At 35.3% G+C, this 25,117-nt stretch overlaps 1 protein-coding gene across 5 annotated transcripts in view; it reads left to right on the top strand.

The window, feature by feature from the left end:
* Window positions 1-25,117, top strand: part of TRRAP (transformation/transcription domain associated protein) — a 103,875-nt gene that overhangs the window by 5,490 nt on the left and 73,268 nt on the right. For all 5 annotated transcript variants that reach the window (XM_074841489.1, XM_074841485.1, XM_074841488.1 and 2 more), the window contains 22 exons: window positions 474-578; window positions 1,240-1,323; window positions 1,743-1,799; window positions 2,426-2,551; window positions 2,876-2,953; window positions 3,182-3,270; window positions 4,193-4,289; window positions 4,653-4,791; window positions 7,781-7,859; window positions 8,888-9,122; window positions 11,084-11,411; window positions 11,534-11,631; window positions 12,282-12,476; window positions 12,999-13,190; window positions 14,912-15,077; window positions 16,315-16,571; window positions 17,473-17,673; window positions 20,898-21,049; window positions 22,143-22,342; window positions 23,112-23,329; window positions 23,465-23,662; window positions 24,333-24,593. In XM_074841489.1, coding sequence (XP_074697590.1) covers window positions 474-578; window positions 1,240-1,323; window positions 1,743-1,799; window positions 2,426-2,551; window positions 2,876-2,953; window positions 3,182-3,270; window positions 4,193-4,289; window positions 4,653-4,791; window positions 7,781-7,859; window positions 8,888-9,122; window positions 11,084-11,411; window positions 11,534-11,631; window positions 12,282-12,476; window positions 12,999-13,190; window positions 14,912-15,077; window positions 16,315-16,571; window positions 17,473-17,673; window positions 20,898-21,049; window positions 22,143-22,342; window positions 23,112-23,329; window positions 23,465-23,662; window positions 24,333-24,593 — 3,555 coding nt within the window. The remainder of the gene's footprint in view (window positions 1-473; window positions 579-1,239; window positions 1,324-1,742; window positions 1,800-2,425; window positions 2,552-2,875; window positions 2,954-3,181; window positions 3,271-4,192; window positions 4,290-4,652; window positions 4,792-7,780; window positions 7,860-8,887; window positions 9,123-11,083; window positions 11,412-11,533; window positions 11,632-12,281; window positions 12,477-12,998; window positions 13,191-14,911; window positions 15,078-16,314; window positions 16,572-17,472; window positions 17,674-20,897; window positions 21,050-22,142; window positions 22,343-23,111; window positions 23,330-23,464; window positions 23,663-24,332; window positions 24,594-25,117) is intronic.

The raw sequence follows: 25,117 nt of genomic DNA, 5'->3' as shown, positions 1-25,117 counted from the left end.
AAACTACATCTGTCATTTGGAGTGAAATTGAAAAAGTCCAGTTTCTAAATAAGTTGCTTAGAAACTTTACAAATCTGAGCTTCTATGAAAAATGAGGAAAAACTAGGTGCAACAGAATTGGCTTTCTCACTGAAATATAACATATTGTTAGAAATTACTGACAGTACGGTGCAATGAAGGGCAAAAGTTAAATTTATGTCATTAAATACTTAAAATTGAGTTACCTAAAAGTCTGATAACTTGCATATTTCAACGGTAAATTTGTTAAATTTGCCTTATTCACATATGTAGGTAGTAGGAAGCATTATGTGTTTGTATGTAAACGTATGTTTATATGAAGTAAAATGGCTTTTTTTTCTTTTTAAGCATGCAGAAGTATTGAGCTGAAAAGATGTTGCAATCAGTTGGTTTTTTTTTGTGGGCTTTTAAAAAGTTCTATCGTGTCTGTCTTTTTTTCCTTTTTTTCTTTACAGCAACTCCGAAAGCTAGTTCTTGAAATAATTCACAGAATACCAACAAACGAACACCTTCGTCTTCACACCAAAAATATCCTGTCTGTGATGTTTAGATTTCTAGAGGTATTTTTTTTTTCTCCTCTTAAAACTGTTTTAAATTTTCAGAAAGATTTTCCTCTTCTTTCTTTACCTTCAAGAATTGCTGGAGGTAGGATTTTAAATAGCTGTGTTTCTGGAGCAAGAGTGGAAGGGCATCCTATTTAGGCTTCACCAGTGTGTTATCTTACTATCTACAGGTTTTCTGCATGTTCTCTTCTGCCCTTTAGAAAGTTGGATTTTAAAAATGCAAGGAACTGTTCTTATGCTAGACAAGATTTCATTCATAAACACTTTCCTGGCTTGTAGCGGTGCAGATACCTTATTCTAGAGACTTTATTTCTTACTTGGAATTGAAAACACTGTCATTTGAAGCACGCAGAAAATAACCTGCTCTATGTGGAGGTGCCTCGGTGTGTCTCTGTGGGGCATTTGAAACAGGTCTTGACAGTATAGAGTGGTTGAAACTTCTGTTTTTTGTTGCAGTAGGGATGAATTTAAGTTTAGCCATACTCTGAGGCTGCCAGGTAAAGTTATGTCAAAGGACAGGCATCTTGCTCATGCAAATACATATTAATAGGGCACTTGTAGGTTCCTGAGATGAGTATAATTTTATAGGTTTTTGAAGTACTTAGAGTTGTTGAAGAATGCAACAGTAGACTCACTAAAGATTTTCTTTTTTTTTCAGACAGAGAATGAAGAAAATGTACTGATTTGCTTAAGAATAATTATTGAATTGCACAAACAGTTCCGACCAGCAATCACTCAAGAAGTAGGTCTTAAATCTTGTTATATGGTATAGAACTTACTGCCATGCTTTTCGGAATTGATATTTTGTTCAAGTGTGTTGGTTGGTTGGTTTGTTTTTTCCTGCCATCCTTTTATGTTGGCTGATTTTTTCCTTTGATTTTTCTCTTGGGAAGACTTAGTTGGTTTATAATAATTATTTCTACTATTACTGTATTGGAACTATGTTGAGCTGATAGGTAAATTGGATTCTTTCTAAGAATTCAAATTAATATTGGCAGAACAGAAGGAAATAGGAGAATTCATTCAGATTCTTTTTAAATATAATGAAAAATACACTGTAGTGATGACTAAAGATTTTATGTAACTGCACTGTTAATACAGAGATGCTAAAATGGTGAAACTTTCTTTTTCTTTATGGTAAACCAACTTCTTCCTTCCTAGATCCATCATTTTTTGGACTTTGTGAAACAGATTTACAAGGAACTTCCAAAAGTAGTGGTAAGCTTTTTATTTGTTAAATTGCCCTTGCTATAGTCAGAAAAGTAGTTTTATCTCTTAATTTTATCTCTAAAAGATATTGATGTAGTTACTTTTGTATCTAGTGATACATAGTAAATATAGTTTTAATTATTTAACAAACATAAGTCTAAAAATGGAGAAATTCAGATTTTGAATTGGAAAACCTTCTGTTTCTAGCACAGTATTACTAGTATGAGAAAACTGAGGTAAGCTTGTATAATAAAGCACTAGTCAGTTGACTGCAGTTGTGTCCATGTAGCCAAATGGGTTTTTTTGAGGGAAGGGTGAGGTGATACACACTGAAGAGCTCTATCTGCTGGAAAAGACTTGATCTCTGTGGACAGAGTCTCTGTTTGAATGTTTTTCTTTAGCAACTGAACAACCTTGGTTAGTGATGCTTTTCTGCTTGCTCTAGTAGGAGTGAAAGATTGCAAGATATGTGTGTAGTCTTAGTAGATACTGCGATGTAAGCCTCATGTGCAGAGCAGAAAAAACTGTCTGCAGTAAGTTGTGGGGGAAAATTATATGGAGAAATTCTAATGAGATAAATGGCCTTTTGACTATTACTAGCATTATTATATTTTTCTTCTCTTCTTTGCGTGTAGAATCGTTATTTTGAGAATCCTCAGGTGATTCCAGAGAACACCGTTCCTACTCCTGAAATGGTTGGCATGATTACAACAATTGTGGTGAAAGTTAACCCTGAGCGAGAAGACAGTGAAACAAGAACAGTAAGTGTTCTAACTGCTCTTCAACTATGAGACTGTCTGTATTGCAGTACCTCAAATCATAAGGGCAGGTAAAGGTAATAGGCTTTTTGCTTGTTTTTCTTATCAAGATTTATTTGTAGAAGCTAATTGAAACTTTTCAGATATTTTCTGTGCAGATGTAATTACAGGATTCTTACTTAATATAATACGAAATGGTTTTGTGCTTTTAAAATGTTGTTATCACTAAATACAGTGCTATTAAAATGAGATGTTTCTTTAAAAATGTATTTCAGACAATTTTTGGAATTAATAAACTGTTTATAAAACATGTATTCTTTCTTTCAGCATTCTATAATTCCCAGAGGATCTTTATCTCTAAAGGTCTTGGCTGAGCTACCTATTATTGTTGTTCTTATGTATCAGGTTAGTATACTCCAGTATTTTGTGTGTAAATACTTTTTATTACTGAATGGCTTGTGTAACTTCTACTGGCTAACATATTAGTGAGAATGAATGTAACATGTTTTTGAGATTAAAATATGGTCTAAAAATAAGCTGCTGAGATTCCTTCATTTTTTTCTGATTAGCTCGCAAATAAGTTGACTGAGTATAATTTGTAAATTTCTCTAATAATACTTTGTTTTTTTTAAGCTCTACAAACTGAACATTCATAATGTGGTAGCTGAATTTGTGCCCTTGATTATGAACACTATTATAATACAGGTTTCTGCTCAAGCAAGGTAAGAGCATTTTATCAGTATTTTGATGATATTTGGGATGAACTACTGAAATGTGCCATACAGTATTGCCTGAAATATTTTTGTCTTATATCCTGTGATTTTTGCTTCTAGTCTTAGTGCTTTTAATCTCTGTAACAATGATTATTTGACTTAAAATCATCAAAGTTTTGTAGGTGGAGTAGTTGGCAAATCTGAATATTTCCATTATATGTCACTGATAAAGTCTATAGCTGTGCAGTAGATCCCAATTTATTATTTAATAATGTGTTTTTTTTTAAATAGAGTTTGTGACAGCAGTCCGTATTACCACAGATAGTATGGGATGGAGACCATATTAGCTAGGACACTTGCTGTTGTTCAGTCTTTACCATACCACCAATGATACGCTTCTTGCTCTTCAAAGGTATAGCTTAGGTGAAGCCTTCTGGTGTTGCAGATAAAGGCGCTGCTTTTCTTGCTTCAGAGGGAGACATTTCTAAGAAGGAGCAAGTGGTGCTGAGCAGGGCAGCAGGAGTAAGATCTCTGTCTTTCCCTACCTGCCTGGATGGTCTGAATAAGTGGTTGAAGCTCGAGAGAGACAGACAAGTCTGTAGGAGGGAATATTGCTTGGAGAAGAAAAAATGCGCCTGTTAGGGGAATGGAGCCAAATGTTTTGATGCTAATGTATTGGCTTGGCTTTCTGTAGAAAGGTGAAAATTGTATGGCTGCCTCAGGGCTGTGTATTTCTGCTTAGAGCATAAGATGCTGGGAATTTGAATGGCAGAGAGCTTGTTGAAAATGGGCTCTCCCATGATGATTTTATTCCCTTATGAAGCAGGAACCTCACTACAAGATGTTGTAATTTGAAACTTACGTGAGTTTTCTGAACGAAGGTATTAAAGAGAAGGAACAACATTGTAACTGCTGTTCAATTTAATTTCAGGCAACATAAACTTTATAACAAGGAATTGTATGCTGACTTTATTGCTGCTCAAATTAAAACATTGTCTTTTTTGGCTTACATCATAAGAATTTACCAGGTAGGTTGCATTTTTGTTAATTTGCTACTCTTAGTGCAACAGATCTTTAGTTATTTTATGGCAGGCAAGTGACCAGCATGACTGCAGTGCATCAGGGATTGGAGAGAAGGACATTTGTGTAGTAAATCTGAAGATAGGGCTATACATGGTTGTCCTTTCAGAAGCATTTACGTGAATGCAAAGTAAAAATATGCTGTTCCCCCGCCCCAGGCATTTATGTAATGGCTATTGTATTTTAGTTTTACAAGTAGACTTCTTAAAGAGAAACAAGTGAATTTTAATTGAATGTTATTTTGCAAATGTAAATCAAACCTTTAAAATAGAATGTCACAATAATTGTATTCATGTTATTTTTTGTTATAGGAATTAGTGGCTAAATATTCTCAGCAAATGGTAAAAGGAATGTTGCAGTTGCTCTCCAATTGTCCAGCCGAAACGGCCCACCTCCGAAAGGAGCTTCTGATTGCTGCTAAGCACATCTTGACAACAGACCTGAGGAGCCGTATGTAGTAATTTAAAAAAAATGTATCTATAAACTGGAAAGATTTCAACTATTTCTGTGTATTTAAGAGGCATATTGCTTATTATTTGTTTTGGACTGTTATATACTTATATTTTGGGAGTGGGTGTGATTTTTGTTTTGCCTTTTTTTCCTTAAAAAAATAAAGTCATCTGAAGAAGATGGCATACTGAACAAGTGGCTTTTCTAGCTTCCAAGTATCTATTGTTCCAAGTAATTACCATTTGATGATAAACATTTATATTGGTTTGTAATTGTGCCTACAATTGTATGGATACTTTAAAATATTAATCTGTTAACCTGAGTGGAAGTAGTTCTGTTAAAACCTGATACAATATGTTTGATTCAGCTTATAGTATTTGTCTTTAGCAGGGGAAAACCATTTTTGATCTGCCTGAATTAACTAGTTTGGTGGATATGTTCTGTTTTGGCAGAATTGCAAAATTGGAGATGAGTGTACTTTGTAAAACATTAACTTCTATCATGTCATCTTTACTGTGTGGTCCCCTTTCTTTTCCTTCTGCTAACAGTAATTGTGGGGTAGTGTGACATATTACAGGTATTGTTAGCTTGCCAAAAAAATAGCATGTTTCCTAGTTCTGGAATTTAGTATAGCAGTTACATGGAAAGCTGTTTCTTTAGCTGTTTTTCTAAAGAAATTAGCTGAATTGTTCTACATTTTTTCAGCCTCCCTTAATAACTTCTGAACTTGACCAGTTTTAACAAAATTCATCAGAGGAGTGAGATCTTGAAGATATGATGTTCTGTATCCTTTGTGAACTGTAGTGTTTGGGTAGGGATCAAAAGCTGAGTTAGTGTCTCCATCGGAGGAATAAGCAGCAGTGTGAGGTTGGCAGTTCATTGCCCTTGGTCAGCTGGCTGGTGTTTTATCGTACATGTTGATAACGCACCCCTCCAGCCCTGCTCTTGGCTACCTGGCAGCCCCACAGTGGATGTAGAGAAGGAGATGCTTAGAAATGTTAAGGAGAACAGGGAACATGTATCGCAGGAGGAATAAGGAGAGTGAGGAAGAGGAGAAGTGGGATGTAAAGTGGAGATCTGTAGAAGATAAGGCTTTGGTAGTTCTTCTGGTACAGTTCCACTTATTTGGAAAAATGAGTGTTGAGGGAAGTGTTTCATGTTTGTGGGTCTTGCAGTTGGCATTATTGTTCTCAGTGGAGTAATCTTTCAAATTGAGTCTTCTGTGTTGATTGAGAGTTGATGAATAACGCCGTATATCTTAGTGTGATGGATTTTGACTGCACGGAACTTTGCTTCTGATTTCTGAAAGAGAGGGTGGAGATGAAGCTGTACTTGCTCCCCACTGTTAGCGCTGTAAAGACTGCCCCTGTCTAAAAATACTTCGTATCAGCAAAATGTGGTATGCACAGGAATGTTAGATGGATGTTTTAAAACCTGGCTTAGAGGATAGAATTTATATCAACATTTAGAAATGTACCTATTTACTTCCCTATTAAGTGAGTTCTTTTGAGAATTTTAACTGAGATGTCCATTTCAGAAAGCTAGAATGGTTTGTATGGTGTTTCTGAAATTCTAATGACTGAACATTGTGAACATTTCTTAATTTCAACATAAAATATTCTTATGAAGTTTAATGAGATCGTTCAATCAGTGGTCTGGTGTAAATTTATTATTGCTTGCTTTGCTTTAATTTGTCTTACTAGTTCACATTAAGAGTAATAGCGCAACGCAGGAATATTAATGTTAATTGTGTTCAATACACAAAAACTCATTACTGTTTTTCAATTTGCACTTCCTTTGCTTTTTTTCATTGTCAGGATTTGTGTCTTAATCTCTTTGCTCTGCTAACACCAGTGCCTCTAATTCCTTTTTTCAGACAGATTTGATGATTCCTACCATCTTTTTGACTTAGCTTTTTTCTCCACAGTATTATTTGTTGTCTGTGACTGAATTTATTTTCATGGCATGACTGCCATGGTGGTTGCCTTGTAAAGTAATGGATTATCTTTGCATCTAAAATCTTTAGTCCCGATCTTTATTTGCTTTTTCTACTGTAAGTCTTACAGATTTCTAACCCCCTCAAAAAAACAATGCTGATGCTCTCCTTTTCTCTTCCTCTGTGTTTTTTCAGAAAGTGACATTCTCTTAAAGCAAAGATAGCTACCACGCTGTCCTTTACATTTAAGTGGACCTCACTGATTTCTTGTCCATTCTAGATTTCATTCAGAAAATGCTGGATTTTTATTTGTAATGTTGTTTGGAAATCTGTGGAGAATGAAGATTGCTGGATGTTCCTTTTTCTCTTTATTTGACTTTTTGCTTATTTGTTAATAAGTTTTAGCTTGTTGCATTATTTGGAGGTGGGAGCAATTAATCCTTCCTGCCATTTCCATCATCTGCCTTTAGGGTGGAGTGACCTAATCAATTCCATAAACTTGCTGATTCCTATATTTAAAAAGAGAATGCTTCTTTGGTCTTGCTTTGTCACTTGATTTTGTTACTGGACCCCAAGTTGCATGTATTCCTCCTTATAGTTTGGGATACAGCTTGTATGATAAGATGCCAGACAAAACACAGTTGTGTTGTACAGTGTTGCTTAAACTTGTCTTTTCCAGTAACTAATTAGTTCCATTTAAAGAGTGCTGCAAAGTTGATAATAATATAAGCATTTTTTCTCTTTCTAAATGTAACTGGTTTTGTTGTATCAATGCTGTGGCTTTGACTGTGTACTGTAGTGTTAGTCAAGGGTCAAGTGTCAGTTGGAGTTTATAGTCACAAGAGGTTAATTGAAAATTTCATTGTAAATGATACTGCCTTTTATAAGCTTTGGGAATGAATTTTATAATAAAACCACTTACTGACTTAAGTTTAAAAACCTAAATTAAGTGACTTAATACTTAACTATCTTATTTTGATTACTTCCTTTGGCAATCATTATGTATAGCTTTTTCTTTTTTCCCTCTCTTTTTTATTTTTTTTTTAATTATAGAGTTTATTCCATGTATGGACAAGCTATTTGATGAATCTATACTAATTGGCTCTGGATACACTGCTCGAGAGACGCTGAGGTATGACAGAAAGTTTGGAATAGCTATTTTGAGTGCCTGCCAGGGCTGATTTCTTTCAAGTTTTATTGATATTTACAACAGTGTCTGTATAGGGTCCTAAATCGTTGCTTTAAATAACTAGTTTTATTAGATTCTAATATTGGAAGGGCTTCAGCTGCTGTAAAGAGTGTTTGTTGTTTAACACTTTGATGGCACAGCATGGTAGCGTGGGTGTAGGGCAAAATGAGATAAATGGGTGATTGAAAATTATTTCTATTCTTGAATTGCAGAACACAACCAAAAGAGTGGTCCCAGTGCAATCAACTCAATGTCTTCCCAATATTTCATGAAACAGCCTAAATCTTGTGTCCAGTGTAAAATCTGAATGAGATTTAAACTGTTTTGTCAATAAGTACCTTAAAGCTTTTTCATTCGCAGTTGAAAAAAATAAATAGGGAGAATACTTACCTTCTGTGTCTTCAGTCATCTACTAGTTTTTAGGTGCTTTTGCTGACCAAATTAAAATATGTGAACTAGGAGAATTATTTCCTCATGCTTAAGTATCAGTTGTACCTTATTGATGTGTATTAGATTTAGAAATATTTCTAATATTTCTGATATTTGAAAAGAAATTATTTTTAAAACTTATCAGTTTTCATAATTCCTTTTGAAATCATGAATCATCAGTGATTAGTTGTGAAACACTTACCAACACTGCTTAAAATGTGGCTTAAAACATGCTAATTTGTTCTTAACTGTGTGTAGATGAAAATATGCCCTGGGGATGTTCAGCAATGGGGGAAGAAAGATCAGGGAGGTAATACTAGTGTTGTGGGACAGATTAATGTATCTTTGGTTAGATTGTGCAGGTTATAATTCTCTTGTGTAATTGAAAAAGCCTTGTGAACTCTGGATTTGCATATCAAAATAGAAAATTTGGATTTAGAATCTTGGAAATAGTTCCAGGCAGTAATTATTGGTTAGGTCCAATTAACAATAATTTTAATTGTCCTCAATGTATTTTCTTCATTTCTTGTTTTTACTGATAGACCACTTGCATATAGTACACTGGCAGACCTGGTACATCATGTCCGTCAGCATTTACCACTCAATGATCTCTCCCTTGCTGTCCAGTTGTTTGCCAAGAACATTGATGATGAGTCGTTGCCTAGCAGTATCCAGACAATGTCTTGCAAGCTTCTGCTAAATTTGGTAGACTGTATCCGGTCTAAAAGTGAACAGGAAAATGGAAATGGTAGAGATATTCTTATGAGAATGCTGGAGGTATTGATTTGTTTAAAACCTTTGATAATAAGTTGAATGTCCTATTTTATAGTATGTTGTGAATTATATTTTACTTTCTCCTTTCTTCAGAAATGAGAATATGTAGAGACAGTCTGCATAGTGTATTTCATTTTAATACCTCAGAGAAGGACTTTTTAAAATGCTGTGCAACTGGGATAATATCTCAAGTGTAGCGGATATGCTTTGCCAACTCAGCTTATTCTTTCAGTGACTTGTTTCAGAGCAGAAAACTGAATGTCTGTGATGCTGGGGGTAGCTTAACTGCTACTGTTTTTTTTAAAGTTTTCTTTTAAATTTGAGTTGTAGTCTCCTTTTTTCCTCGCTTAAGAGTATGTAAGAGTGGTATTTTTTTTATGTCTTCTGATTATGTGTGGGTTTTTTGTGTTTTTTAATTCCCACCCCCACCCTGAAAGAGGATCTCACATTTTACACACTTTGCAATTTGTAAAATTTAAAATATCCGCACTTTCAAAGCCTACTGATCCTTTTAAAGGATCTTCTTTATATGGAGGATGTTTTGGGGGCTTTTTTTTTTTTTTTGTTATTTTTAAAAATCAGGGATGCACCCAAAAAGGTGTCACCTGTGGTGTAGTACAAGTGAAACACTACCTACTTGCTGTAGCCAAGTTGTTAATGGAAAAAGGTTGTCTAGTGTTTCTCCTGCCACAACATGAAGATGCACTCAGTTGTAGAGTAAAACCCTTCTAGGGTAAATACTGGTTTAATAATTTCATTGTGGGATGTGAGAGCATTTCTTGAAGTCTAAATCAAACTGGTGTTAACACTTTAAGATAACTAAGGAAGCTGTATGGTTGCTTGCTTTGTTTTGGAAAGGGAGATCTAGGAATTTTGTATGTAGTGGATCCCTTCCATCTTCGACTCCTCTCTGTCATTGACAGACTATCATGGTTCTGAGTACACCAGGGAAGAGAGTTACTCATTTTAGTCATGCCCAGATTATTTGGTGTTACCTCTGAACTTTTTTTTTTTCTTCAGGTAGCAGTAGTTTAGGGAATGGCTTTCATCCTAAATACAAAATCAAGTGACTGTGCAAGTGAAAAATCTTGATGTTATGCATTGTAATGGGTCCTTTATTCCAGATTTCTCAAACTGAAGTAGCTTTTTAGTAGGGTTTGTCTTCCAAATAAACTTCTACTTTTTTTCTACTTTTTAAAGTATCTGTAATGTAGCACAGTTGTTCAGTCATTTTTTTATCAAATTACAATTTGTAATAATATATGACTTCAGAGAAGATACATTGAGGGAAGAAAGGATTATATAGAACTGTGGTGGTAGTGGGGAAATATCTGAGCAAGCCAAGTAGATCTAGACTTGAAAATCTGGCAAGTACAGAAAATTTTAAACTGAAACCTTGTTCAACATGGCCCTTCTGTAGTATCAGGTGAGATGGCAGAAATGTTGGGGACCACTGCTCTGCAGGGTTGATTATTGCTTTCTAGATCTGATACGCTGCATAAGACTAAAACTTGAACCTACAATGTATAAATCTTTTAATACATCTGACATAGATTACATATATATACACATCTGAAAAATTCAAGCTTTTTATGCTTAATAGTAAATATAGACTGAAATACTAAGTTGTATTTAAAAAAAATAATTCAAATAGCTTTTCATTTTAAATTAAGTAGAATTGTAGGGAGATCAATTTTTAGTTTTTAGTTTTACTAATTTTCAGAAAATATTTTTATTTTTGGAACCTGTTAAAAGTAAACAAACTACTTTGTTGATACACTTCAAAATGTTTGCTGTCATTTGAATGACTTCAGAAATACTTAGTTGTAAATTTCATTGATCTCTGTATGCTGGCTTGAACTATTAGTATTACTAAATTTAGAATGATTTTTAAAGAAGAAACTTACTTTATTTTTTTCTCCCCCCCCCCCCCCCTTCATTTGCCTTTCCTCTTTGTGCCTTAGGTTTTTGTTCTGAAATTTCACACTATAGCACGATACCAGCTTTCTGTAATTTTTAAAAAATGCAAGCCACAGTCTGAACTTGGGGCCGCTGAAGCTGCGTTACCCGGAGTACCAACAGCAGCAAATGCAGCACCTGTTCCTGTTCCATCTCCTGCCCCAGCCACTCCAGTGGCCCCTGCACCAGTACCTGTATTTGAAAAACAAGGGGAGAAAGAAAAAGAAGATAAACAGACATTTCAGGTCACAGATTGCCGAAGCTTAGTAAAAACTTTGGTCTGTGGTGTCAAGACAATCACGTGGGGCATAACATCATGCAAAGCTCCTGGTGGTAAAACTGCATAATATTTAATTATATTTATCTTTTGTAATTCTACAATTAAAACTCTCTAGCATGAAAACAAATAGTATTTTTAATGGTTACCTACTGTCTTGTTCTTTATCTTCTTTCAGAAGCACAATTCATTCCCAACAAGCAGTTGCAACCTAAGGAGACTCAAATCTATATAAAACTGGTAAAATATGCAATGCAAGCTTTAGATATTTATCAGGTATGTGACCTAGCTGCGTAGGACTTTTATTTATACAGTTACTGTGTGTTAAATCATTTAATAAAGATTTATTTTTCAGCTAAAAGACAAATTTTGCATGTAGTATATTTTCATTAAGTCTTTAATTTCAGGACCACAGCTATTGGGAAATTTTATAAATTTTAAAGTGCTTATCACTTGCAAGGAACAAATTAATTTCTTAACAGCCATTATTATTTTTGTTTGTGCAGGCAGGTCAGACTAAAAATAATTGTCTTTCATGTAGTGGATTAAGTCTTTTCTTCAAAGAGATAGTTTAGCTATCAGTTGAACATACCCATGTGAATGCTTCATCTTCTGTAGTTACACAACGTACTGATGAAATGTAAATGTACTTGATTTGGAATTAAGTAACTTTACAGATACACCGTGATATCTCCTGCTGTTGTTCTTTTCCACTCCTGACTTCATGGTTTTAAAATGTGTGCTGAAAACACTCTGTTTTAATATTTTTATTGTCACTGTTGTCTCTTGTGCCCAGCTTCTGATTGAATGGACTTTGCATGTGAAACCTGTACGATCTCTGTTTTTTTTCAAAAGGTATTTTAAGAATAGGGTGGAAAAAGTTACTCAAATCCTGTAACCAATATATGTTTTCTCACTTGCTGTAGGTCCAAATAGCAGGAAATGGACAGACATATGTTCGAGTAGCAAACTGTCAGACAGTCAGAATGAAAGAGGAAAAGGAAGTTCTGGAGCATTTTGCTGGTGTATTCACAATGATGAACCCTTTAACTTTCAAAGAAATCTTCCAAACTACTGTTCCTTATATGGTGGAGAGAATCTCAAAAAACTATGCTCTTCAGGTATTATGTTTTTGTTTACTTTTTTCAGGTGATAATAAACAGTATGTAGAAAGTAGCTTATGCCTTGAGGTACATAAGGCTGAAGTGGAATTATAAATAACAATGTTGAAATTAGCATGCAAGATTTGAAGCAGTCTATAAAAATACTTTGTAAAGATGGATTTTCAAAAACTTTCCAGACTAAGTGATACAATACAAACATAAGCACTTCGGTTTAGAAGGTACGAATGGACTTTATTCTTGAAAAGCAGTGCACACTGTGGAGTTCTTGTTTTGTTCAGGCTGTTGTGTTAATGTTCTACTGTTTTACAGAACACAAGTCCTGTAATATACATTTAAAATTAAACTTTAAACTTGAATACTTAAGTTACAGGCATGGTTGTTTTCCACTGAGGATAACCTGAATCACTTGGGTAGCGGTGGAGATGGGGAAAGAAATTTTTATTTTAAGTGGGTAGTGCATTTATCCCTCTGCTCTTTTCTTTACATCAACAATAACTCCTTTGTGATTTCCTTTTATAGATTGTTGCCAATTCCTTCTTGGCAAACCCTACTACCTCTGCTCTCTTTGCAACGATTTTGGTAGAGTATCTTCTGGATCGGCTGCCAGAAATGGGCTCTAATGTGGAACTCTCCAATCTGTATCTCAAGCTGTTTAAGTTAGTCTTTGGCTCAGTTTCACTATTTGCAGCTGAAAATGAACAAATGCTGAAGGTAAAGGTCATTTGTGTTAAAAATAAAAAAATCTGTTTTGACTCTTAATACATTCTTCAGATGTCTGAAGGAACTTAGAGTTTTACGCTATCTAACATTTGATAGTCTTTTCATGTTTGAATGACTATTAGTGATAAATCTCCATTTTTTTCCAAATGCCAAGTACATTGCCTTATAAATAAGAGTCACTTTCTGTGAATGTTTGCTTCATATTTGAAACTATCAAGTGATGTACTGAATCTGATTATAAATGACTGACGTATGCTTGTGGTCCGATCAAGATTGCTGTGAACCCATGTAACTTCATGATCAGGACATGGATATGGATATCTTCTTGCTTCTTTTTTCCCCTTTGTTTCCATATTACCTTAAGACTTTTGCTTAAACTGGAATCACTTCTTTGTGTGTTGGTTGGTGAATCTTGTTCGTTCATGTCATATTCAGTGACATGTACTTCTTGAGTTAGATATTTTTGTGCTCTTGAAAAGTCTGGATTAAGGAATGCTGTTTTTTCTAATGACAATATATTGTCTGTGTATTCCAAGGCTCTATTTATGTTGATGAGATCATCTCATTATTCAGTGAGTTTATAAATACTGAGCTCGAAGCAAGAGTGTGCTTTTCTCATAGGAGTAACAGCTGGCTATATCCAGAAAAAACATTAATTGAATGCTGCTTCTTCTCATAATTTTTCTCCATTTCTCTTCCTTCTGCCTTAGAATAAACAAAATTTCTGATACAGGTAGCTGTGTGATAATCGTTTCCATGCTTAACAGTTTGCTTTAGCAGGATTAGTTCAGTTTTCTGGGTAGAGTAGGGACTACAAATTTTCCAGATTCTTTGAAAAATAAAAGTAATATGAAGCAATGTTAATGTAATCTTGCTTAAGTTCTTCTAGTTTGTCATCAGAATCAAGGTCATTTGGATTTTATAAGCTGGAGATCCAATTTAAAGAGTGTGATTTACTACCTTCACAGTTTCACGCTTCTGTTACGTTTTTTTGTTTCCTCAGGATTGATGATATGGGCCTTGGGTAGACAATTTAATTGAACGATGAAGGCTATTTGCAACATTTGCATAGCAATGTAGAAAGCTTTTAGTTATTCATAAAATCCAGAACTGTGTCATTTGGTGTCCCTGACCTGTGAGAATCCTTGTATTTATCAACTATTTTTAATGATTCCTGCAGACTGTTAATGTCCTCTGCTCTAGAAAGGCCACCAGTTCATAACCATTTTTTACTTGTAGAAGTTTGCTTTCAAAGTGAAACTTTAGCATTCACAAAAATTAAGATTTAGTGATGAAGTTAGATCAGGAGTGAATTAATATTGTAAAATGTCATCTCTTGTCATTCTGACAGTTCTCATTTCTGCTGCACATCCCTAGGTTCTGTGGAGCAAATATTTTTCATTGTGTCAGGTTTGCAGAATGCTTTTTGTTTGAATAAAGTTACTGCTTGGAGTAGCAAGCAGACTTGATAATTTGGCAAATATGAAAACAAGATTTAATTAATTAAAGACTGCTCTGGGTTCTTGATGATGTTCAAATATAGATTTACTTTTTAATAGTTCAACAGCAGTATAAAATTAGTGTGATATCAGAATACTTGGAACAGATGAAGGTTTTTGATCTGAAAAACTTATCTCATGCTAAACTCTTGTACAGTACAATGATGATAAAATTGATATTTTATTAATCTTCAAGCTTTATTTTTTTTATAGCCACATTTGCACAAGATTGTGAACAGCTCTATGGAACTTGCACAGACTGCCAAAGAGCCCTATAACTATTTCCTGCTGCTCAGAGCACTGTTCAGATCTATTGGAGGAGGCAGTCATGATCTGTTATATCAAGAATTCTTGCCGCTGTTACCAAACTTACTGCAAGGTAGAACAATACCTTCTTTCCCCACCCCAGTTTCTGATCTTTTTATGTAAATAGTAATAATAAAGTTATGTTATGTAATAAAAACCAAAACTAAACAACTAACCCTGACAAGTAGCTTCTGATTTTGAGCTTAGCAGTTGATTAAATATCTTGAATGTGGCTTATTTTCATTTACTATCAGCTGCTTCAGGCTCCATAGTTTTGGCTGCTTCACAATTTCTGCTGCTTGTCTTTCTGCTTTTCACTGTGGGGCTGTTGGGTTTTTTTCGTTTGTTTCTTTCGTTCATTTTTGCTGTGAATAGCTATGTTAGCATAAAGCATTGAGGGGTAAGAGTAATAGGAGAAGCAACGTTGCCAGGCCATCACTGGTTTTGTGGGAAGAACATTATAGAGGAGCTCTGGTTGTTCTGCAGTTGAGGGCATGCGTGTGCACCTGCAAGTGCACGCTAAATACAAAGGCAAGTAGTGGTAGTTTGCAAAATGAAATGGAACTAACTAGCAGTTTGATTAATTGAGCATTTGTGCTTGCAAGGACTGTGTTCCAGAGATACTGAGGATGAGCAAGGAAATGTGGAGAACTACTTAAACCTAAGGACAAGCTAACTGGAACAATTCCAGGAACATGGAAGTCCTGTGGTTCCCATCTGCAGCTGCAGGGGCAGTTATTCTTGTAGTTAGCAAATATGTATGCCATCTATAAACCATTGTGTAAAATACATCTCGGTGTAGAAGTGCTAACTAGGTTTATGGAGTATGTAAAGTGTTGATGGGGAGAAAAATAATTTGGGGAATATGTTTAGTCTGTATGGGACAGTGAATGTACTTGAACTCATGTAATGTTTTTTTTCAGGATTCCAGATATTTTAAAAATCATTTGTTCTGTGTGGATTTTTTTATTGATACAAGGCTGAGGTTTGCGTCAAATTATCTTTTTCTGGTTTTCATCTGCTGTATTCAAATGCTACGTTACTGAGTCTAGTATTAAATTTTAGAATGTGCATAGATATTCTTTTTTTTTTTTGTATATGCATGTACCTAGAAAAGCATTCACTGCACAAAATCCTTAGATATAAGTTATAATCATGAATGGTATTATATTTTGTAAATACGTTATTTACAAAGTTATAATCTTTACAGAATTTAAGAATGTCAGGTTATTCTGAATTTAGGAAATATCAATTTTTAGTGATAATCTGTGGACTGTCTTTTGAGTGTATAACTTATCAATGATTTTCAGGACTTAATATGTTGCAAAGTGGCCTTCATAAACAACACATGAAAGACTTGTTTGTAGAGCTCTGCCTCACTGTGCCAGTTCGTTTGAGCTCATTACTGCCTTATCTGCCAATGCTGATGGATCCGTTGGTGTCAGCTCTCAATGGATCTCAGACCCTGGTTAGCCAAGGCTTAAGGACTCTTGAATTGTGCGTGGATAACTTGCAGCCAGACTTCCTGTATGATCACATTCAGCCAGTTCGAGCTGAGCTAATGCAGGTAAATATGTTGTTTCCTGTTAGACCACAAGAGGTCATTGATTCACTAAATATTACTAGAAATTTGTGTGAACCTTTGGTTATAAAAACTTGAAAAATCTGTCATGAGAACCATACTGGTCTGATTTGTATGTAAAAGGCCAGTTGGTGTTGTGTTGTTGAACGGAAGACTCTGGAAAAATTTAGAAGTGAATTAATAATTTCTTTTGTACCCCCTCTTAAGGGGTTAAAGTTAAGACTTGGAACCAGTAGCAAGGATATTACTATGTTTAAGATGAGTTGGTACAGAAATGGTTAAAATTTGCTATTCTTTTAAAAAAACAAGAAAAGCTAATTACCTTCAGCATATCATGATTGACAGCTATATGAAATCTTACATATGCAGTGAAGATGTTGTGGCTGAAATTCGGGACAATGTTTTAAATGTGGCTATTTCACCTAATACAGTGCTTGTGTATACTTTATGGTTTAAATATAATATTTACTTTATTTGCTTTTTATATTTCAAAACTAGCTCTTTGAGGTTAATTCACTTCAGCCTTAAATGGACTGCGGGGTTTTTTTGTTGGGTTGTTTTTGTGTTTTTTTTGTAAATTCGTCATGTTGTTTATCTAATATTAGTCCTAAACGTGGAATCACATTTCAGTGTGGCAAAGATTTTTATAGCTGATCACGGTAATCTAATCTAAAACCGCGTTTAGGACAACCTTGTTACAAAATACTTGAATTGTTGCGAACTGAGACTGCTTTTATTCAATCTAGATAAATATTTTCTGGAAGTTATGCAGGATCAATTACCCAGGTATAAGAATAAGTGTTTTCTGTGACATTTTTTTACATTACAACTTGAAAAGTTTTGAAGTGAGACTGGTCTGACCATGTAACATTTAAAATACTTACAGGCTTTGTGGCGTACACTGCGTAATCCTGCAGATAGCATTTCTCATGTGGCCTATCGTGTGCTTGGTAAATTTGGTGGAAGTAACAGGAAGATGTTAAAGGAATCACAGAAACTACAATATGTAGTCACAGAAATCCAAGGACCCAGTATTACAATTGAATTTTCAGACTGTAAAGCATCCATTCAGCTCCCAATGGAAAAAGTAAGGGCTTAACTTATTTTCTGTGCTGAGGAACCATCTTACTCAATTTTCCTTCTTTACAGATTCTTTGGAAGTTTGTTTGCTTGTAAAATGTTGATAAAATACCTGGTATGTCTGCCAGTTTCAGATACGAGTTAATGAATATCTAACATTATAGAATTTACATAATTAAAATTAGGTTTTAGGATCTCTTGCATACCTGATTTTTTTTAATATCCCTTCAGTTAGACAGATTTCTAATTAATCTCTGTTGTAATGAAGAAACAGAATATAAACCCCCTTATGGTTTTTTTTTTTTGTTCTGTTTTGTTTTTGTCTCAGGTAATTCTTGAGTTGCCAGACTTGGCATGTAAAGGACAGAACGTTGTTTCAGAAATCACTGTAAAGAGCTTTTTTTGGGTTTTTTTTTGTTGGTTTTTTTTTTTTTTTTACTATGTAGTGATCACTTGAGTCTATAAGGCCAGTAGACCTACAATAATTTCTTGCTTCATTTTGACAAGCAAAATTAGCTGAAGCTTGCCAACTTGTTCTTTATTTATTTTCCTTTTAAACTGTTTTATAAGTCACCCCCAAAATAATAGATTTAACATGCTATTCTGCTTTTACAAACTGATAGGATAGGGAGCTAAACTGACACAAGTAAATGCTTTCTGTGCATTATTTTCCCTCTTCCTAACTTTTGGCATACTGCTTAGATTAGGATTGGGAATCTACTCTAAAACCTCCCTCTTTTCTTTTTGAAGTGTATCAAAAATTTATTGTAGAAATTCTTCAGTGATGAGCATTCTAATGACTCCAGTGATTTGGTTTTGTTTGTTGTCTCTGGTTTGGGTATAGTACTTCTTGTAGCTGCAAAACCACTTTGTACTTGTAGTGGCTTTCATCTGACAATCTCAGTGTATCACAGAAGCTTAGTTCTCACTAATTACAGCAATCTAATCTGTGTCTGTGTCTTGGGATCTGAGAGTGAAGCTGGATTCTGAGTTAATTTGGCCTGTAGAGTTTTAATGCTTACCTTTTCAATTACACTTTCATAAGTAGGTATAATCTGAATGTAGTAAACAATTTTCTTTACAGGCAGCTGGCTCTCTTTGGCTCCATACAGGCAACATGCTTAAAAATAGCTTGGAAAAATGATTCTTAAAATGCAGATAGCTTCACTGATTTCTGCTCTGTACTGAAACTGATGAGTTGAATACATATAAATACTGTAATTGCTGACATTTTCCTATCCCTCAGGTTTAATGCAAATCAAGTTTTCCAAAGTATTGATGCATCTAACATTGGTTAATGATTTGGAAGGGTCTTCTGCTTCTTGGTGTTGACAAGAAACAATGATCTGCTGAATACTTTATATCGATGGGCTGAGGCCAACTGTATGAGCTTCAATAAGGCCAAATGCCGGGTGCTGCACTTCGGCCACAACAACCCCCAGCAGCGCTACAGTCTTGGGGAGGAGTGGCTGGAGAGCTGCCAGTCAGAGAGGGACCTGGGGGTGTTGATTGACAGCCGGCTGAACATGAGCCAGCAGTGTGCCCAGGTGGCCAAGAAGGCCAATGGTATCCTGGCTTGCATCAGAAATAGCGTGGCCAGCAGGGACAGGGAAGGGATCTTACCCCTGTACTCAGCTCTGGTGAGGCTGCACCTCAATTACTGTGTTCAGTTTTGGGCCCCTCACTACAAAAAGGACATTGAATGACTCGAGCGTGTCCAGAGAAGGGCAACGAAGCTGGTGAAGGGTCTGGAGCACAGGTTTTATGAGGAGTGGCTGAGGGAACTGGGGTTGTTTAGTCTGGAGAAGAGGAGGCTGAGGGGAGACCTCATCGCCCTCTACAACTACCAAAGGAGGTCACAGAGAGCTGGGGATGAGTCTCTTTAACCAAGTAATGAGCGATAAGACAAGAGGTAATGGCCTCAAGTTGCACCAGGGCAGGTTTAGACTGGATATTAGGAAGCATTTCTTTACAGAACGGGTTGTTAGGTGTTGGAATGGGCTGCCCAGGGAGGTGGTGGAGTCCGCATCCCTGGAGGGGTTTAAGTCAGGTTGACATAGCACTTGAGGGATATGGTGTAGTTGAGAATGGTCAGTGTGAGGGTAATGGTTGGACTAGATGATCTTCAAGGTCTTTTCCAACTGAGATGATTCTGTGTTTCTATCTATAATAAGGAAATGTCAAATCAAAAGGAAAAAGAAGTGGAATAAATTGAAAATGAGAAACCCATGTTTTCTTTTAGTGCTCTGGTAGTCTTCTGTGGTCTGTGTAAAACTCATTGTTCTTTTCATTGAGGTGCTGATGAGGTTATTCAGACAGTGATGGGATGACAGCTAGTTAAGTCAGTCAGTGGAAAGATGGCTTTCCTTTCAAAGAAGGAAAATCCCACTTCTTTGTAACAGAGCCTTTTTCTGCATAATCCTGTCTAAGCATGGATGGTTATATTTTTATTTACAATTGATCAGGTATTGAAATTCTTTTTGTGCACTGCAAAACAATTTTTATGTGTTTTTATTACTTAATGCCTGTCTCATTTGTTTTTAATTTCTTTTTTTTTTTAAGGATAGAAAGTATCTGGCTGTGTTCATATATATACAAAATAGAAAGTTTCGAAAAAGATATACTCCCCTTTTCATTGCTTTCATATCTTAAGAGATTATTTGTGTTATTCTCAAGTGTATTAACTAAATCTTCTTGCAAAAGAGAAGAAGAGTACTATTTCTATTAAGTAAATGGTGTTTAGAAGTTGCTTACAGGGACATTTCATCATGTATGATGTAGCTCTTGATTTGCATGGAAAATACAACAAAGTAATTTGTACTCTAGAACATTTTTTGGTACCATTTATATATGTGTATAAATGCATTGTATACTTACAGTATATAGGGGTTAGGAACAGCAATTACTGCTGGAGGGAAGGTGAGGAAAACCTTGAGGGGCGAGAGAGAGAATGAAGGTGTATGTCACTCATGACTTCAGATGCTTTCTGACCGTGGAAATAAATATATGTGCCATAAAACTTTGCATTTATAAAAGCACAGCAAATACCATGATAGCTTCAAGTCCGCTCTCTCAGGCATTCTCTGCATTTCTTAATTTAAGCAGTCCAAATTGTACATACTTTTAAAGTTACTTTTAATATGTATCAAAGATACGGTGCCCTTGATTAATCCCCTTATTGTAAATACTAAGAACAAGAAGTGTTTGGTTACTGTCTTTGTTTCATTATAGGCAATTGAGACTGCTCTGGACTGTTTGAAAAGTGCTAACACAGAACCGTACTATCGGAGACAAGCATGGGAAGTAATCAAGTGTTTTTTGGTAGCTATGATGAGCCTGGATGATAATAAACACGCATTATACCAACTTCTTGCACATCCCAAGTATGACAATTCTTTAAACATAAATGTGTATGTAAAATTTATAGTGTCTTTAGAACAATCTAATTTAGAGGCAATGGTTAGTCTAGGCAGTCTTCGTGGGATTTTTACCTACTGGTTTATCCTGCTTCCTTTTAAATCAGCGCAGGACTTTCCAGTAAGAGGAATTTTGTCAGCTAACTCTTTAATGCCAATGACATGTGCTGATGTTTCATACTTTAATTTTCTTCCCCTAATCACAGTCCAATGTATAATCTGTTACATATGATCAGACATTTTTTAAAAATTAATTTTAGTTTAATATATTTAAATAGTTGGAATATTCTGGTGCTTAATTGCATTCTAAAGATTGACTTAGATTGTGATGTTTTGTATGTACATTTAACTTTTTACCAAAGTGAAAGATACACAAAACTCAGTTTCATTTAGTGACCAAACTATAGCATAGTCACACATGTAACCCATGTTTGTCTTAGTGTGGGGGTTTTTTATTGAATTTTTTTTTACATCTTTTACAATTTTAGTTACTGATATTTAATGAGTTTATTGCTTTTAGACAACTTTGACATCTTTACCCACAAACTGTGCTGACTGACTGTTGCAGTGTAGTAAATGTAGCTAAAGAGTATAGTAGCTTTTTATAATTTGGACTTGTTAGACTTGATATAAACATAGCTTTGCAATGAATAGGTTTTGTTGGGCAGTGGTTTGATAAATAGTGTTTCGGTCTTTCAAGATTAAAATCAAATGTCATTTTAAGAAAGGGAAAAACGTCAAAAATTGAAAATGACATTCTGTAATTGAGTTGCAGTGTGAAGCCTGTATACCTATGATTTGTAATATATGTGGCTTCTTCTGAACCACTGGCTTTAAATGTTCCTGATGAAATTGAGCTATCCATCATGTTTGAGACCAGTGGTTGACCAAATTAATACAGACTGAACTGGTATAGGTCTATGAAAATGAGGGGAAAACGGGAGGTAGAGAAGGAGTTAGATATAAAGAGCAAACTTTCAATCAAGTACTTGACAGTGCTCATGACTGAGCTGCCAGCACTGCAGTTTAGGATTATAATGAACTTAATTTTGTCTTTCAGCTTTACTGAGAAGTCCATACCCAGTGTGATTATTTCACATAGATACAAAGCTCAGGATACTCCAGCTCGTAAAACGTTTGAACAGGCGTTGACAGGGGCGTTCATGTCAGCAGTCATCAAAGATCTGAGGCCTAGTGCTCTGCCTTTTGTAGCCAGCTTAATCCGCCATTACACGATGGTGGCAGTCGCTCAGCAGTGTGGTGAGTGGAATAGAGATCGTGTGGACTGCCATGAGAGGGCTGGAGAAGTTTGTACTTTTTCTCATAGTAATTTGTTTTAAGAAAGTTATGATACTGAAGTTGCTTCTGGGTAGATATGTTGGTTTTTGTTTGATGGCTGAATCATGTTTTAATTCGTTTGAGCAGTGAAAAATTATTAAGCAAATTTTAAGAAACAATTAATCACCTAATAAAACTTTTAAAATGCTACAGCCAGTGAAATAATTAAAGCTTGGTATATTTCCAGAGCATTTGTGTAACCTGATACACAGTTATTTTTGTGGATGGTCTTTAACTGGATTGTTTCCACTTGTGGTTTTGAAGGACCATTAGAGGAACCAAGTAAATGTTAGAGCACTGCATTGTCTTGTGTCTGTGAAGAAAACTTTTTGTTTGGTGTTGGGCTGTATGACAAGTAATTTGGGAAAAGACATAGTATAAGCATATCACTCTTCACTGTCACATTAATGTAACTTGAATTTTTATGATTCTTTATTTTAATTAAATCTTCTTGCAGTGCATAGTCTAGTACATAGAAGAAAATATTTAAGTAGATGTAATCTTTTCTTCTAAGGGTGAAGAATGCCTTACAATCCATTTATATGCAAATAGACACAGTGCTTACTGGTTTTGCTATCAGCTAGTTAGAGGAGTAGTAAAATCTAATTGAAAGACTATTCATATTAAAATATCCATTGTTTTATCTTTTTTTTCCCCCTCTCTCTGTTTTCTTCCCCAATACAATTTACAGGTCCTTTTTTGCTGCAGTGCTATCAGGTTGGAAGCCAACCTAGCACAGCCATGTTTCATAGTGAAGAAAATGGGTCAAAAGGCATGGATCCCTTGGTGCTTATTGATGCCATAGCAATCTGCATGGCATATGAGGAGAAGGAACTCTGCAAAATAGGAGAGGTGGCTCTAGCAGTGATATTTGATGTTGCGAGCATTATCCTGGGTTCAAAGGAAAGGGTAATATATATATATGTGTATATATATAAAAATGTATTTAAATGATCTAGTTTCAGCTAATGCAGTTTTGCTTCTAAAATTTTGGAGGCTACCAGTGAGCTGAAAAAACAAACTGATACATTTCTTTGTTTCCAGGCTTGTCAGCTTCCCTTGTTTTCATACATTGTGGAACGTTTATGTGCTTGCTGTTATGAACAAGCTTGGTATGCTAAACTAGGAGGTGTTGTATCAATTAAATTTCTTATGGAACGACTACCACTAATCTGGGTCCTCCAGAACCAGCAGACTTTCCTGAAGGCACTTCTCTTTGTTATGATGGATCTAACTGGAGAGGTATTTAGTGAATGAATTACATCAAATAGTATGGGGGAAACAAACTTTTATTCTTAAATTCACACAGATTGAACTCTTGCTAATTTTGATTTTACTTCAGAATATATCATATCTGCGGTGTTATGAATGAATTTTGGTCATTTTAACTTAAACCAAGAACTGATGTTAGGAACAAGGTCTGTTTTTTTCACATAACTTTGCCAAAGTTACTGGAATTACACTTTCTTCTTTCAGAGTAGAAATGTACAGGTCGCATTCAGATCTGTGAAAGAACACTAGATTCACTGTCACTTGCATGAAAGATGTTTTTTTTTTTTCTTCTTTCTCTGTTTAGTTTGAAAGGTGTTCATCTTAATCAAAAAGCTGTCTGTAGTTGCAGATACCTAGAGATCAGCTGCTTGACCTTTTCTCAGTTGTGAATTAGATGGTGACAACATTGCTAAGGGTTCCAATGCTTGAGTTTGTTTATAAAATTGTATTGCATTGCAACTCATGGTTTTGGAATGCTTGGTGGGAAGACTAGTTGAATATGTGTTTTGTTCAAGCTCTATGTGTTTTTAGCTGTTTGTAAAGGATTCATCAAAATCAAATGTTAAGTTCTTTGAGTAGTGTGCAGATTTGTGACCTTTGGTCTGTACTTATTTAATAAAAATAATCTATGATACCTTAGGTTTCCAATGGAGCTGTTGCTATGGCAAAGACCACATTAGAACAGCTTTTGATTAGATGTGCAACTCCTTTAAAAGATGAAGAAAAAACAGAAGAAATCCTAGCAGCACAGGAAAAGTCTTTCCATCATGTAACACATGACCTTGTTCGAGAAGTAACCTCTCCAAACTCTACTGTGAGAAAACAGGCTATGCATTCGTTGCAGGTACTTGCACAGGTCACTGGAAAAAGTGTCACAGTGATTATGGAGCCTCATAAAGAGGTAAGCAGAAATACTTACTGAAAGTGAGTTTAAAGTTGTTTACCAGTTTGGATTTGCAAAATGCTTTTCTGAGTACATTTTCCCACATTAGTGAATTAAGTTCTTAGTGCTTTGATAGCATATGTTTGTCATTTGCTAGGTTTCATTGTTCTAAAACACACTGTGGTGGGAGTACTGTAGAGATTCATACAAGCTGTGCCTGACTACTTAGCCAGTATTTATAGTATCTTCAGGTTGATTTACGTTCTGCAATTATGGACTGCTCATCCTACCACCAATCAGATGTAGGTTAGGCCTGGTAGATACTTCATTTTGAACCCCAATTTTGTCTTATTCTCTAAATATGAGGTATAGTGCTATGCCTTTCCCTATCCAGAAAGAGACCATAAAGATCAAAGCTGGTTGAAATAACTTTTTTGCGAGATACTCCTTAAAGCTAATAGCATTCATTCTCTTGAAAGACAAGTAAGCATACATAAGCTCTAAGGGCCACTACAACATATGAAATTATAGGTGTTGTTATT

This window comes from Strix aluco, chromosome 15 (genome assembly GCF_031877795.1).
Source record: "Strix aluco isolate bStrAlu1 chromosome 15, bStrAlu1.hap1, whole genome shotgun sequence".
Classification (NCBI taxonomy): domain Eukaryota; kingdom Metazoa; phylum Chordata; class Aves; order Strigiformes; family Strigidae; genus Strix; species Strix aluco.
Note: the sequence above shows the minus strand (reverse complement) of the source record. Positions and strands in the feature narration are given on the sequence as shown.